This window comes from Ammospiza caudacuta, chromosome 6 (assembly GCF_027887145.1).
Source record: "Ammospiza caudacuta isolate bAmmCau1 chromosome 6, bAmmCau1.pri, whole genome shotgun sequence".
NCBI lineage: Eukaryota > Metazoa > Chordata > Aves > Passeriformes > Passerellidae > Ammospiza > Ammospiza caudacuta.
This window is the reverse complement of record NC_080598.1, coordinates 36819448-36832271: the sequence shown is the minus strand read 5'-3', so window position 1 is coordinate 36832271 and position 12824 is coordinate 36819448. Positions and strand designations below refer to the sequence as shown.

Genomic DNA, 12824 nt, shown 5'->3' with positions numbered 1-12824 from the left:
GGGCTGATGTATTCCTGATCCTTATTTGGCAATCCAGCTTGCTTCTTCTATGCTGTTCTTTGGAATCACAAAATTCTAATGTTTGATGAAGCAAACACGCACTGTTATTGTATATAGCTTTTTCACTGTTATCTATAGGTGAACTGTCATTGTCAGCTGCTGGCTCAACCTTTGGTTTAGGTCTACATTTTGTCAGAACATACTTGTACAGAAACATACTCTGCTCTGACAGTATTTCTAAAGCAGAAAGATAATGCCTGAACTCTGGGAAGTTTCTTACCTATAGCTGAAACAACTCCTCTTCACCTTCTTTTTCAATCTCATTTTCCAGATACAGCGATACAGCAACAGGTTACTCTGTATTACACATAATTAATGCTATTACTTGATTCAATTATCCTTGCCCTTGCTCCTTTTTCAAGGTGAGTGAAAATCATAATGGCAGCTAAATAAAACACATTATCTTTCTTAATAGCAACATATTACATTGTCCCTTATATTGTTTAGATTAAGCTAAAGCCCTGCCAGAGCAAGGCCTGGAGAGATGATCTGTCCTTCTTACCTACCGTAAGTGTGGGGGAAAAAAAAATCACTTTCTCATTACTGTAGTAGTGTTTAGTCAGAAATACTACTATTTAGAAACTGAGAGGAAGTAACTACAATTGTTGTTTCTCTCTCTGCTTTTCTCTTCAATGTAGCCATTTTGTAGATGCTCATGTTTGCAAGGTTTGGAAGTTTGTGTACTGTACTTTTTCAGATACCTCCCAACAACTTAGGAAAATACATAATTTACAGAGGATACCTAGCTGAAAGTCTTTCAAGAATGTTCTGCAATTTGCAATGGAAACAGCATTCTTTGAAAACATTACACTGAACATTACACTGTTATTGGGCTTTTCCAACAGGTACCTAAGCAACCAATACTTTGAGGAAAAGGATTGCAAAAGAACTACACTTGAGAAACTGCATAGCAAAGGAAACACTAAGGACCATAAAAACAGCTTCCAAAACTGCCACAAAAACATTCATTTTCAATTGATTTTCTCTCCTGAGAGCATTACCATATTTGGCAAAGGAAACTATGGTGTCATCTATCTTAACAGCACTCACAGCTTCTTGACTGCTGTGGGTTGTGATTCATTTGTTGACCAGGACATTCCTTTTTGTTTGATTGCTACAAGATTTCAAGCCTTACCTACTTCCCATTTCAATAGAATTTTATGTCACCGTGTTTATCCAGCATGTGATTGTCACCACCTCTAGGCCTTCTTTCAAAAGAATTCAGTGATTTCAGAAAACTGGTCTCCCTTGTCCTGTCAGCAAAGCCATTCTGTTAAAAAAAAAAAAAAAACTTAATTTCTACTCCTTGTGAGAATACTTTTCTTCAGGATTCAAAGCCTTTTACATGCCAGGAAATGGCAAGATCCATTCCAAGAGGGAAGGGAAACTGCCGGTGCTTGCCTCCCCTCCAAAAGAAGTTGGGTTCTACCTTATTGAACACACAGAGCAGTACTTGGTATACACTACTAAAGGAAATACAATGTAGGGTAGCAAAAAGTGGCCCTGTCTTTAGAAGTTTATCATATATTAGTATATTTAATATTACAGATTATATGTATTGTATGTCTTACATTTACTTGTCCCTTTTTTTCCCCTTGGCAAAACTGCTCCTGAATGTTGTAGTCCTGACCTACCCACCACCTTTGCCAAGCCCTCTCAAAGTCCATACTAAAAACTAAAGCAAAAGCAAACCATGCTCTGAGTTACCAAGGCATTTCTTTGATAATAGCAAACCCTGCATTATTTCAGTCACAGACAGAAAACAGCCTGCGTTTATATAGCATTATTTCACCTACATATGGATGACAGAGCCCAAAGTAAATTGCTCTTTACCTTCCTTTTTCTGGCTATTACAGAAATGAACAGGACATTGCCTTACAGTATCGTTTTTGCCTTAGCACTACATCAGCACCCAAGGGTTCAGCTGTTTCCAAACCAGTCTCTAAGCAAGTCTGGAAAGTAGTAACCAAGTTGTTTTACAGGTTCAGTGTAAGAGGAAAATGAGGCAATTCATGTAAGGGTTGGCTAAATAAATATGAAGAAAAATCCCTAATGGCGCTTTAGTTCCACTCAAATGTCCTTAATGGATTTCTTACTCTTTAGCTTTGGACAATAAAATAAAGCAATTTTCTATCTTTTCCTCCAGTTCATACTCTTAGGGAATCTTGCCCTCAGAAAGATGTTAATTTTGTTCACTAGGTTTTCATGCACTGCTATAATCTTTGCAATAACGTTTGACGAGACTTTTTTTAAACAATTAAAAATTATTTTGTTAAAGATTCTGTCTTTTTAAAGTAATTAAATTTGTGTGTATTTTTTTTTTAAATTTCAATACATTTAGTTAAGAACTGGATATTGTTGTTCACTTGAACAGAGATGCTGAGTCCTAAACAAACATTGCCACTGGAAAGCAAACCACATAGATTAAAATTACAGTTTTAGACTCTTTCACTTCCCCCACCTAATCCTTCTTGAAAGAAAATGCGAATCAATCATAAAAAACTATTTTGGTGGAAAAGACAAAATTCATCCTTTACCAAAAATTAAAAACAGAACTAAAAAGCTTTGGAAGTAAAAGGCCCCAAACCCAACCTCACACTCCAAATCAAAGCCTCAAGAATCACTTTCCAACCACTGCTAGAATGACAACATGATTTTCCCAAATTCCTGAGGATGCATTCTCCTAACATGTCTCTGAAAAAAAGGCAATTTTAACATGTGGAAGATGGCATTAAGGATAATGAAGGACCTGCTCTGCTCAAGTTACCTCAACAAAACTTTCCACTTTTTTTTTATAGGTGGTGCTTGGTGCATCAGAAAGCTGCACATTGAAGCTGTTCAAGCTTTTACAATTGTTTGCAGTTCCACTGGCTCTTCCTGCGCTTTAGCCAGAAACAACCTCCATTGCCACTCCTCTCCTGCCTTCAGGGCCCCACTGAGGTCGGTCTGGGACAGCTCCATCCTTGGCTGCTGCTCTGCAAGGAGTGACCAGGCACACCTGGGGCCAGCACACAGAGCACACAGAGCACAGCCAGCTGTGGACACTGTCCCCTGCCAACTGCACAACTCAAAGGTCTCTGCAGCCCCCTTCAGCTTCAGGTGTTCATTAAGAGTCATTCTGCCCTAATTTTTTACGGAACCTCTGCCAGTTAAATTATTCATTTTAGAAAAAAAATCCCAAACAACTGGAGAGTCCTTTTCAAATTCCTAAAATACTAAACCAAGTAAATTATTGTCAAACTCGGTATTTATAGAAAATTAGTTGGAAAACAAAGATGACAACCCTCATCTGAGCTAGTTGCTTGTGGCCTGAAGGCTGAGTATTATTAAATTCTGCATGAACATGATTGTTACTGCATGAAACTTAATACCCATATGTTCAACACAATTAGTTCTTCCAAGGCAGGCAATTCAGTAATAAACAGTACCATCCTTTATATCAAAACACAAAACAAGGATGGAACACAAATTCTGCATTATTATTAGTTTCTTGTTTGAGAAAATTTCATTTCAACAAAGGGAGAACATTAAAGAACAGTGTGTACTGAAGGTAAGTACTTAGATCTGCTACTCCTGAGCTTGCCTCTGAGAGAAGGGAGAGAATGATTTCAGGAGGAGGGGCAGATGAGATCCCAGCACACACAGACTGGTATGCAATAGATGAACTTCAAGGAGCTTGGCATACACTTAACTTCATACTGTTTTTTCCTGTACTATACTTTAAAAATATTAAGGAAATAAACTTAAACTTCAATGCTGTTAAAAAAGCTTGGAACTCAATTATTTTCTAATCATTCTAGCAAGTCCATCTGGCAGCTTCACAACTGCAACACTTGAAATCCAAGAGTTTTCCCTTTGCCAGCAAATGGTGTTCTTATGGCAGTTGCTGTGCTTGAAAACCTACTTGGAAATTCCTAAGTCTCATTAAATCACTGACTAATTTGACATGATGACAAGTATTCATAATGAATCAGGGACAAATCATTTCTCTGATCACTTTATGAAATGTGCACACTCAGAAGTTACCCTAAAAAAACCCCACTCAACCGTTATGTCATTAATATAAATATTGTGTGTTTTACATATCCTGCATTCAGGGAACTACTTTCTCTTTTCTTCCTCGTGTGGCTTTAGCCTGGGCAATTACTGTGTCTCCTTCAAGCAAGAGAAATTTAATTCAAAACACTGATTCAGAACCCAGTGCTGTTGAAAAGCTGCATCCTTCCTTCTTCTGTACAGAATAAAAACAACATCAGAACAATGATATGAATGATAAGAAATTGCTACACTATGTGGATCTTGAGAATCCAATAAGGTAAAAATTCAATAAAGCTTTTGATCACTTCCAAGTCCCATGACAATTCACATTTCTCAGACATACAATCAGATATCATAATGACCTTGAGCCTATGCCTAAAATACCATCTCAGTGTATACAAGCACAGCCCTGCATGAGGAATTCTCCATGGAAAAATACTAAGGAAACCATAAAGCATGTCTGACCAATACTGAATATACTTAGTGAGGTTTACTGGGTGACTGAATTAAGAGTCAAATATTCAAAATTGGTATAAAAAGCATCTTTACTGAACAACTTATAAAAAGGAAAATGCATATAATTTGAGGCCATTAAACAAATTATATTACCAATAGTGACAAGAACTCAGTAGAATGTTTGCCAAATATGTTGCTTGTCCACAAAGTATTCAGTGAAAAATATACCAACCAGGTATTACAGAGGCAACCATTTAATGAAAGTCAATGTAAAAATAGCAGTTATTTTTTCCAACTGCTCTTTTCCCTGTCAATTTCCCAAAATGCATTAAGGACAAGGATTCCATCAATCACTTTTCAGTCTCATTCTCAGGTTCACTGTCTCCACTATCACTGTCTCTTCCAGGGTGTTCTGGCATTTTTCGATGTTCATCAATTTCATCCACATTCAATTCTCCTTCCTTCATCATTTCTTCCACTACTTCACTTTCTTCTGCTGCATCTTCCTGCAGGCCCTGAACTTCACCTTCTGCTTCAGTCTCTCCAGTTTGTGTCGGTTCTGGTTCTTCAATCATGGCAGGTGGGGGCAGTAAATGCTGGATGATTGAAAAAGGAAGGATTTTAAGTTTTTACACTTTAGCTCGAACTGCTCATCTCATATTTGGGATTTTGCATTAACAATAAACACTTAAAATTTACAAGTCGTAATGATTTGTAAGCAATTCACGCCTATATATAAAAAAATTAGAATAACGGTCACAATACAGTCATCTTAGATATTTTGGTTTTTTTTGAAAAGAGGGCATAAAAAATCTCAGGACTTTCAATTTAAGGACAGAAAACACATTTCATTACCTTAAACACTCAGACAAGTAATAGGGTTATGGTAAATCCCTACTTGGAGCAATATGCGTATTTCTACCCAAATCTCATCTGTCACCATTTCACACTCCAAGACATGTTTAACTTGGTTTTGATGCCTTCAACAGGCCTGTCTTTAACAACTCATATCCATAATTTCCCCTTGCAGCATCTTATAAAATACTATGTGAATGTTACCTGTACTTACACAATTCAAGTTTCAATAGCAGTTAAACAATGCTTAAATATTTTCACACAATACTTCTGAAAAAGTAATTTCATATATTCACAGTGTTGTGCTTACCAAAGAAATAGTTTGTAAAACATTCTAGGCTGAATGGTAGCCAAGTAACACAACTGGACAAAAAATACCAGGAATACATTGAGCTGATGAGTATGGATGAATGCTATTCAATTGGAGGCTGAACAGAAGCACTCATACTTCTTGCAGCCTGACATTATTTAATGACATGATGGATATTTCTTTAGAATACTTTGGACCATTTCAATGAAAAGCAATCTTGAAAACTTGACCATTTGTTTTGCTCAAAAACCAACTTTGTATCACATGACAAATTAGGTATTTAATTACAGTGAAGTTTTACTTTCAGTTAGATGACACTAATATTACAAATTTGCATAGGCAAATCTACAAATCAATTATGATTACCAGCAGAGATATAAAAAGCATTTTCTATAGACTTTGAAGTTATCAGACTGGTCTCTATATCCATCTGTACACAGGAAAGTGTAGTTCCAAACAAAGATCTTACAAAAATACATTCTTGATGTATGAGACAAACTCAGACTTCTGTGACTTACTTAGATGCACCTTGTGCTTTCTGATGACTACTGTAAGGACTAGTGTAAAAGAAAAGGAAAATAATAATGTTGTACTGAATAGAACAAAAGAAATTTAGTGCCAGCTTTGCTTTTTTCAGTAGTTCACTTCTCAGCTTCTCCGGCAAGGAGAATGTGATTCATTGTCACAGTAGGAAAACAGCAGTTTTGTAACTAATTTGAGCTAGCAATGGATAAGATTAGGATGCCAAAAAGAGTAACAGGTATTAGCAGGAGAAATGTGTCCACATTTGATTAAAGTGTCAAGCAAATGCTTTTTGGTAAAATTTAGGTGCTATCATCTGATTTTCAGGACATGTATACGCTTCCCTGGTTTGACAGGGCTATTAATTTACACCTAAATGTGGCAAATCTACTGCACAATCTACTAAGTCTTCATCACATAACATTTTGCATGGTTGAAAGATCACCAACTATATTAGACAAACTGGCTTCAAAGCAAGTCTTGTCAGATGCTTATAGGACTGGGTTTCTAAAAAAACAGTGTGAGCTTACTTCACTACTACTAAAAAAAATTACAGTAAGAAGAAATTCTAATAGTGTCCTCTTTGTATATCCCCTTTTTTTTTATAGCACACAGGTAATTACAGCATTTCTTCAAAACAGTGAGAAAGTATCCTCTCTGTTCAGCCTGGAAAAGGATTTTTCTGGGTAATAAAACACTTCAAATTTGGCTGAAGCTTTCTCTCAGAAATAAAAATAAAATCCAGAAGTCACTGGGTAAGAACTGCAGAGAAAAATAAATTTTTGGGAAGTCTGACATTCAGTTACTTTTGGGTTCTGATCTCCACTGATTACACTGTTCCATATTAGATGAAACATGGAAGTGAAAGAAAAAAAGGATGTGGCAGAGACATCCCTGCATTAGAGAACAGGACCTAGATCTCTTAGACTATCTGTTCAAGGACAATCATGTTCACATTCTCCTCTCACAATCAGCTAACACAGAGTAAGCAATGTCCTTTTACATCAATTTTGTACACTTTTGGAAATCTTTCAGAAGAGCAAAAACCAATAAGGGAACTTCAGAGAACCATGAAAGAATAAATTATAGGTAATACAACATATATAACATATGAAGAATAATATATAGGTAATATAAAGATGACAGACCCTAGACGCTGTGTGAAAGCTGATGCAGTTAAGGGGGAGCATTTAAGACCATTCCCTCTTGGTTTAACCACTTCTAGGCTTTACAGCTCCAAGTATGCTGAGTAAAGGCAGCTTTCTGCTCAGCACACTATCTAAGCTACCTTAATTCTCCACTCACTTACATGAGACTACAAAGACTTTCTGGTGGGTTCTGAATTCTGCTTCAGGGATTAAACAGTGACAAAACTAGGTACAGAAGTGTCTACAACGGCTTCCAACCCCATGCAATTCTCCTTAATGCTGAAGTATGGCTGAAAAAAATTGCTCCAGGACAAAAAACACTACAGTTGCAAGCCAATCTGGATAATAGGGAGATTCAACAGGATCAAAATGGTTTCAAGACATGATCTGGTGTTTCCCTTACAAAACATTATTACATCATGCAGTGGTGTTATAATCCAACTAGCTGAAATCCCACACTTACCTGAAAGGTAACACACAAGTCTCCCTCAAATTAGTACTGGACAAGCTAGTTCTGTAGTATTAATGAACAGCATTTTTGGCCCAGAGAGAGCCATCAACGCACTTGTCATCAATTACTGATGGGTTTGGGGCCTTAAACTGTGGCTTACACTACTAGAAGATACATCTTTTGCTATTGCAACATTTTACAAGACCTCAATATTCTTTCAGTCATGAATACTTCTTGAATTTTAAATATAACAGAAACAGACTCAAATCTCAACAGCTTCTCATGTCATTTACAAAAAAATGATTCATTTTAAATGCATTCCAAAACTTAGAAGTTCCTCACCTGTTGATGGTGGCGTGTACTCTGTATCATGTGCATATACATATTGTACACAAAGTTAGCCATTTGAGGCATGTTCTTAATAATATGTATTTGGTGAGCTGGTCTTTCTCCATTCTAAGGAAGGGGAAAAAAGTTGACATTCAGCAAACAAAGCAAAACAACCACCATTCAAAGGTTATTTAACTATACTAGAAGTCAAAAGTCCCAAGAAATTAAATAACGCTTTTCAAAGAAAAAAAGAATTGGTGAATTCTTTGGAAAGTTCGGAAGCATAGGTCTTACATTTTGGGGAACTGAATCAATCATGACAATGCAGCCTGGAGAAGAAACTTCAAAAGGGGAGGCTGGGTTCTGATTCTTACTCCATGAAGTACATTTTGGACATGAGTAATTTAACATATTAAAGGCACAAATTGGTTATGATCAGATTAGGATTTAGCCTCTTGCCTGTTGCAGCCCAGCTCCTTGCTCACACTCACTGACCACGCTTGTTGCATTCTTGTTTCACAGTTGATCTGAAAGTTTAAACTGAAAGGGCTCCCTCCCAAACCAACAGCATTTAAGACCAGGGAAAGAGCTGTAACTGAGTTTTGGGTGCATGCAGGCATCCCTTCTCAAAGCTTCAGGAAGCAGAGCAGATATGCTCCTTTGTGTCTTCATTGAGCATCCTGCTGTGTGCCCTGGGCTTAGACCCTCCATATGAACCTTTCCCCTAAAGATCTAGTGCATTATTACAAATTAGGTTTTTGTACTTATGAAGCTATCTCAGCAGCAAAACTCTCATTATATTGAAACCAATTCAAAGAGAAAAAAAATTAACTTGTAATCCTGAATTACTTGGTTACATAGAATTTTACCTCTTTAAATGAGAAATGAGTAGCTTTATGTAGCTTTGCTTGAGAAATAGTGCAATTTGGTTTCATAATATGACCAAAAACATATAAGAACTAAAAAACTATTTTGATCACAAAAAAAAGAATACTGAATCATTCACACAGGCAGAACTTAGGAAAAAGCAGGCCCAACAGCTACTGATAATTAAATTATACTGATAATTAACTTTTGTGGAAACATCTGGTATGTATCATGACAAAAGATCACCCCAAGGAGTTATTCATAGAATCATTAAGGTTGGAAAAGACCTCTAGTATCAACAAAATTTAATCATCAAGTGGCACTGTTGAGTTCACCACTAAACCCTCAACTGCCACATCCACACCTTTTTTAAAATACTTCCAGGGATGGTGATTCCATCATTTTCCTGGGCAGCCTGGTCCAATGCCAAGAAGCAAATGCACCAGTCTGGCAGAGAAAACAGTTTCACCTCTTTCAGCCTACTCAAAAAAAGTGAGCAAACACAAACACCCATTATAGATACCAAAATCCAGTGCAGCTGTCCCTACCTGTCTTGCCGTTGGAAAACATTCAGTGGGAACGATATGGAGGTGAAGTGGTCGAGCTGTGAGTTGGCTGAAAGCTGGAGTTAGCTCAAAACAGTTCTGAAATAGTGATACCCTTGCAAAGATATAAAGTCCAAGTCTAGCTCTTGACATGGCAACGACTAATCGCCGGACATCCCTTCAGAAAATAAAATCAAACATTATTTTCCACCGATGACACATTTGCAATAAAAATAACTAGACATGAGTCTTAATTAAAAGAAATATAAAAACACCTGCCCAAATACTATCTTGTCTTTAGTTTTTTTTACTACACATTGTTCCAGTAACTAGCAAATCCTAGTACCATTATATAGAAACATAAATATATTGGTTCACTGTACCAATACCACTATGAAAAACCACCTTCTACTGTTTTCCTGCACCTCAGAAGTTGAGAGTAGACATTGAGAAAAAATCCCAATAGCATTTCAGCATCTGAACAAGTAAAGATGAATTTGAGAACTCATCTATCTACCTAAGATTGTTTCTCCATCACATCCCAAAGCAAAAGTGCAAACATTTAAAACTACACACAATAATGCAACTTATGCAATGATCAAACACTTCTGATGCAAAATAAATAAAAACTTTGATTACAGGAAAGGATCTGTGAGAAAATTTAAGCCTGTATTTGCTCAACAAATACTACAGTTCTATCATTCACCTCAGGTGAAACCAAGGTCAGCCTATCTGCAGCAATATAAACTAATCACAGGGTAGGAGCCATTACCAAAGGATAAAGTGCTCGAGAAGAGGGTACCAGGCAGTTATAAAAGGAAGTCTCTCTGAACTCCATTAGATACATAGCATTGAACTTCATTTCTACTACATACTCATACAATAGAATTTTTTGTACAGTGCACCATAAACATTCCTGTATCTGATACAGAGTTCAAGTACTGCTATGGCACTACAGGAAGATGTTCTTGCATACCTAAGGTGGCCTACAGCTTTGGTACGCACTAGGGAAAGCAGGATATAATCGTTCTGCTGGCCTTGAAACCTGTCCACAGTTGTTACCTAGAGAATTCAAAAGGAAGGAAAAAACTCTATAGGTTAATCTTTGCCATTTCAATTAAAACATGACACCACAATTTTAACATTGACTTTGGACTGAGATTGCAGTAAACATGAAAAGAGAATTCTTTAACTGATTTAGCTGGCTTCTAAAAAAAAAAACATATTTTTTTGGAATATGTTGGGAGGACCTTTTGTCTGACTGTACACTGTTTCTTTTACTTCTTTTTATTTAAATTTGGACAGAGAAGTAAGGTGCTAATTCCAAAAGATTACGGAAAGCCATTAGCTTTGTAAGACAGTTTTAAGCTGCAGAATTAGCACCAGACATTTATAACTATATTCTTTATTTGTTTCTTCATGATCATACATCCTATCAAATAATTTCCACTCTGGGTGGATCTTTCGAATGATGTGATTTTGGGGAATGATGTTATTTTTTATCATTTGTGATTAAAAAAATAAATTATAAATAGTTATTCTGTCCCACAAAGCCTGTAGTCTTTTCACCTTCACCAACTTCACTCTGTCAAATTATTCACAGGCAAAAACAAGGGCACTAATCTATGAAATTCCATAGAATGTAGGTTCATAAATATGTGGTTAAATACTTATTAATATATTAAATACTTCCACAGATACCTGTATAAGTATAGCTTAAATCAGCCAGATTTGCCATATGACAATTTAAAAACCAGAAACTGACAATTGACAATATGACAATAGAAAAATATGACAATAGAAACCAGAACTAGTGCAATGGCTGCTATGATACACTTTCAAAGTCACCTTGTTTGGCCTTCCAATCAGAGGATTGTTTCCACATCGCTGATTAATGACGTCACGGATCAGGTGTTTCTGTCCATTATATGTAGTCAGGATACTTATCCTGTCTGCAGGATAGCCAAGCAGGCACATGTACATGAAAACTGCCACAACATACTCCGCCTCACCAAGATTCTAAAGTTTTAAATGAAAGAAAAAGACATGAAGACAAAAAAAAAAAACGGTTACTCATCGTGTAAGGTTACAAAGAATAACACCTGTAACATTGTCAGGTATTTAGACAAATATTTTAGTGCTGAGAGAAATGTCCCTAGATCTGATGATTCTTTGCTCACTTCACACAAGCCACTCTGAAAGAATGAAAGAACCACAATTAGGTTTAATACCTTCAGTCTCACTCCTTTTCAGACAACTGTTAAAATATCTACATCAATATTATTGTTAGTCACTGATTGAAACTTTGCAATATTTACTCAAAAAAAGGTGCAATGACTCACTCCCCAGTAAACTGAAATAAGAACTAGTTACGCTAGTATAAAGTCTTTAAAGTATTACTTAGGAGACAGACATCTGGATTATCAAATCCAGTTATTTCCACTGCAGGCCATGCTATTCAATTACAAATTACCAGCTGTTATTTTGTATATTGTAACTTTCTCTCTCTGTCATTACTTTATGAGTCTGTTCCAAAGTACTACTCTTCTGGCTATGGGAAGCTTTGTTCTATTTCCAGACTGATGTTATTCATAGGCTATTTAAATCCATTTTCTGTCAACAAAAATTATCTTTCAGGTTAAAAAGTTGTTCTCAAATGCTGACATTTACTCCTGTTCTATTTATACAAGGAATTTTATCCCCACTTGGCGTATGTTTGAATAGGCTGGACATACCAGCTTCATTTATTTTTTCTTACTAAGTGGGCTCTGCATTACTTGGAAAATGCAGTTGCCAGGCATATCAAACACCTGTGGGTGTAAAGCTATTCTACAAATTTTAATCCCCTTTAACTCTGGAAAGAAAAGCCAAAATTTACAAAGAGAATTATACATGACAACAATCTGTTATCTCATGAAAAACCTAGAATGCCACCAACATATTCTGCTAACTATCACATCAATTATCAAGATCACAAAAAAAAAAGTAACGGTAGGAAGTATTAGAAGAGTGTGCACATGAGAGTGCTGATATAATGAGAAGTGTGTTCTGTGTCCTCATGTCAGTGTTCTTAATCTTCTTTAGCCAAAGAGTGGTCTAAAGCAGTGCTAGCATTCCAAATTATGAGGCACTCATTTCAGCTGTTTGTGTTCCACTGGACAACTTTTTACTACTCGCATGTTAGAGTTTCAAAAACAAAACCAAAATAGTATCTCCAAGCAATTCTGTCCTCAATCTAGCAA

General features: G+C 36.4%; 1 protein-coding gene across 1 annotated transcript in view; it reads right to left on the bottom strand.

Moving 5' to 3' along the window:
* Positions 1-4625: 4625 nt before the first annotated feature.
* Positions 4626-12824, bottom strand: part of AQR (aquarius intron-binding spliceosomal factor) — a 48242-nt gene continuing 40043 nt past the window's right edge. Inside the window, exons 31-35 of the mRNA XM_058806365.1 lie at positions 11431-11601; positions 10559-10644; positions 9586-9760; positions 8183-8296; positions 4626-5150 (exon numbers count right to left, since the gene is read on the bottom strand). Of these exons, the coding sequence (XP_058662348.1) occupies positions 4905-5150; positions 8183-8296; positions 9586-9760; positions 10559-10644; positions 11431-11601 (792 nt within the window). The 3' untranslated portion in view covers positions 4626-4904. The remainder of the gene's footprint in view (positions 5151-8182; positions 8297-9585; positions 9761-10558; positions 10645-11430; positions 11602-12824) is intronic.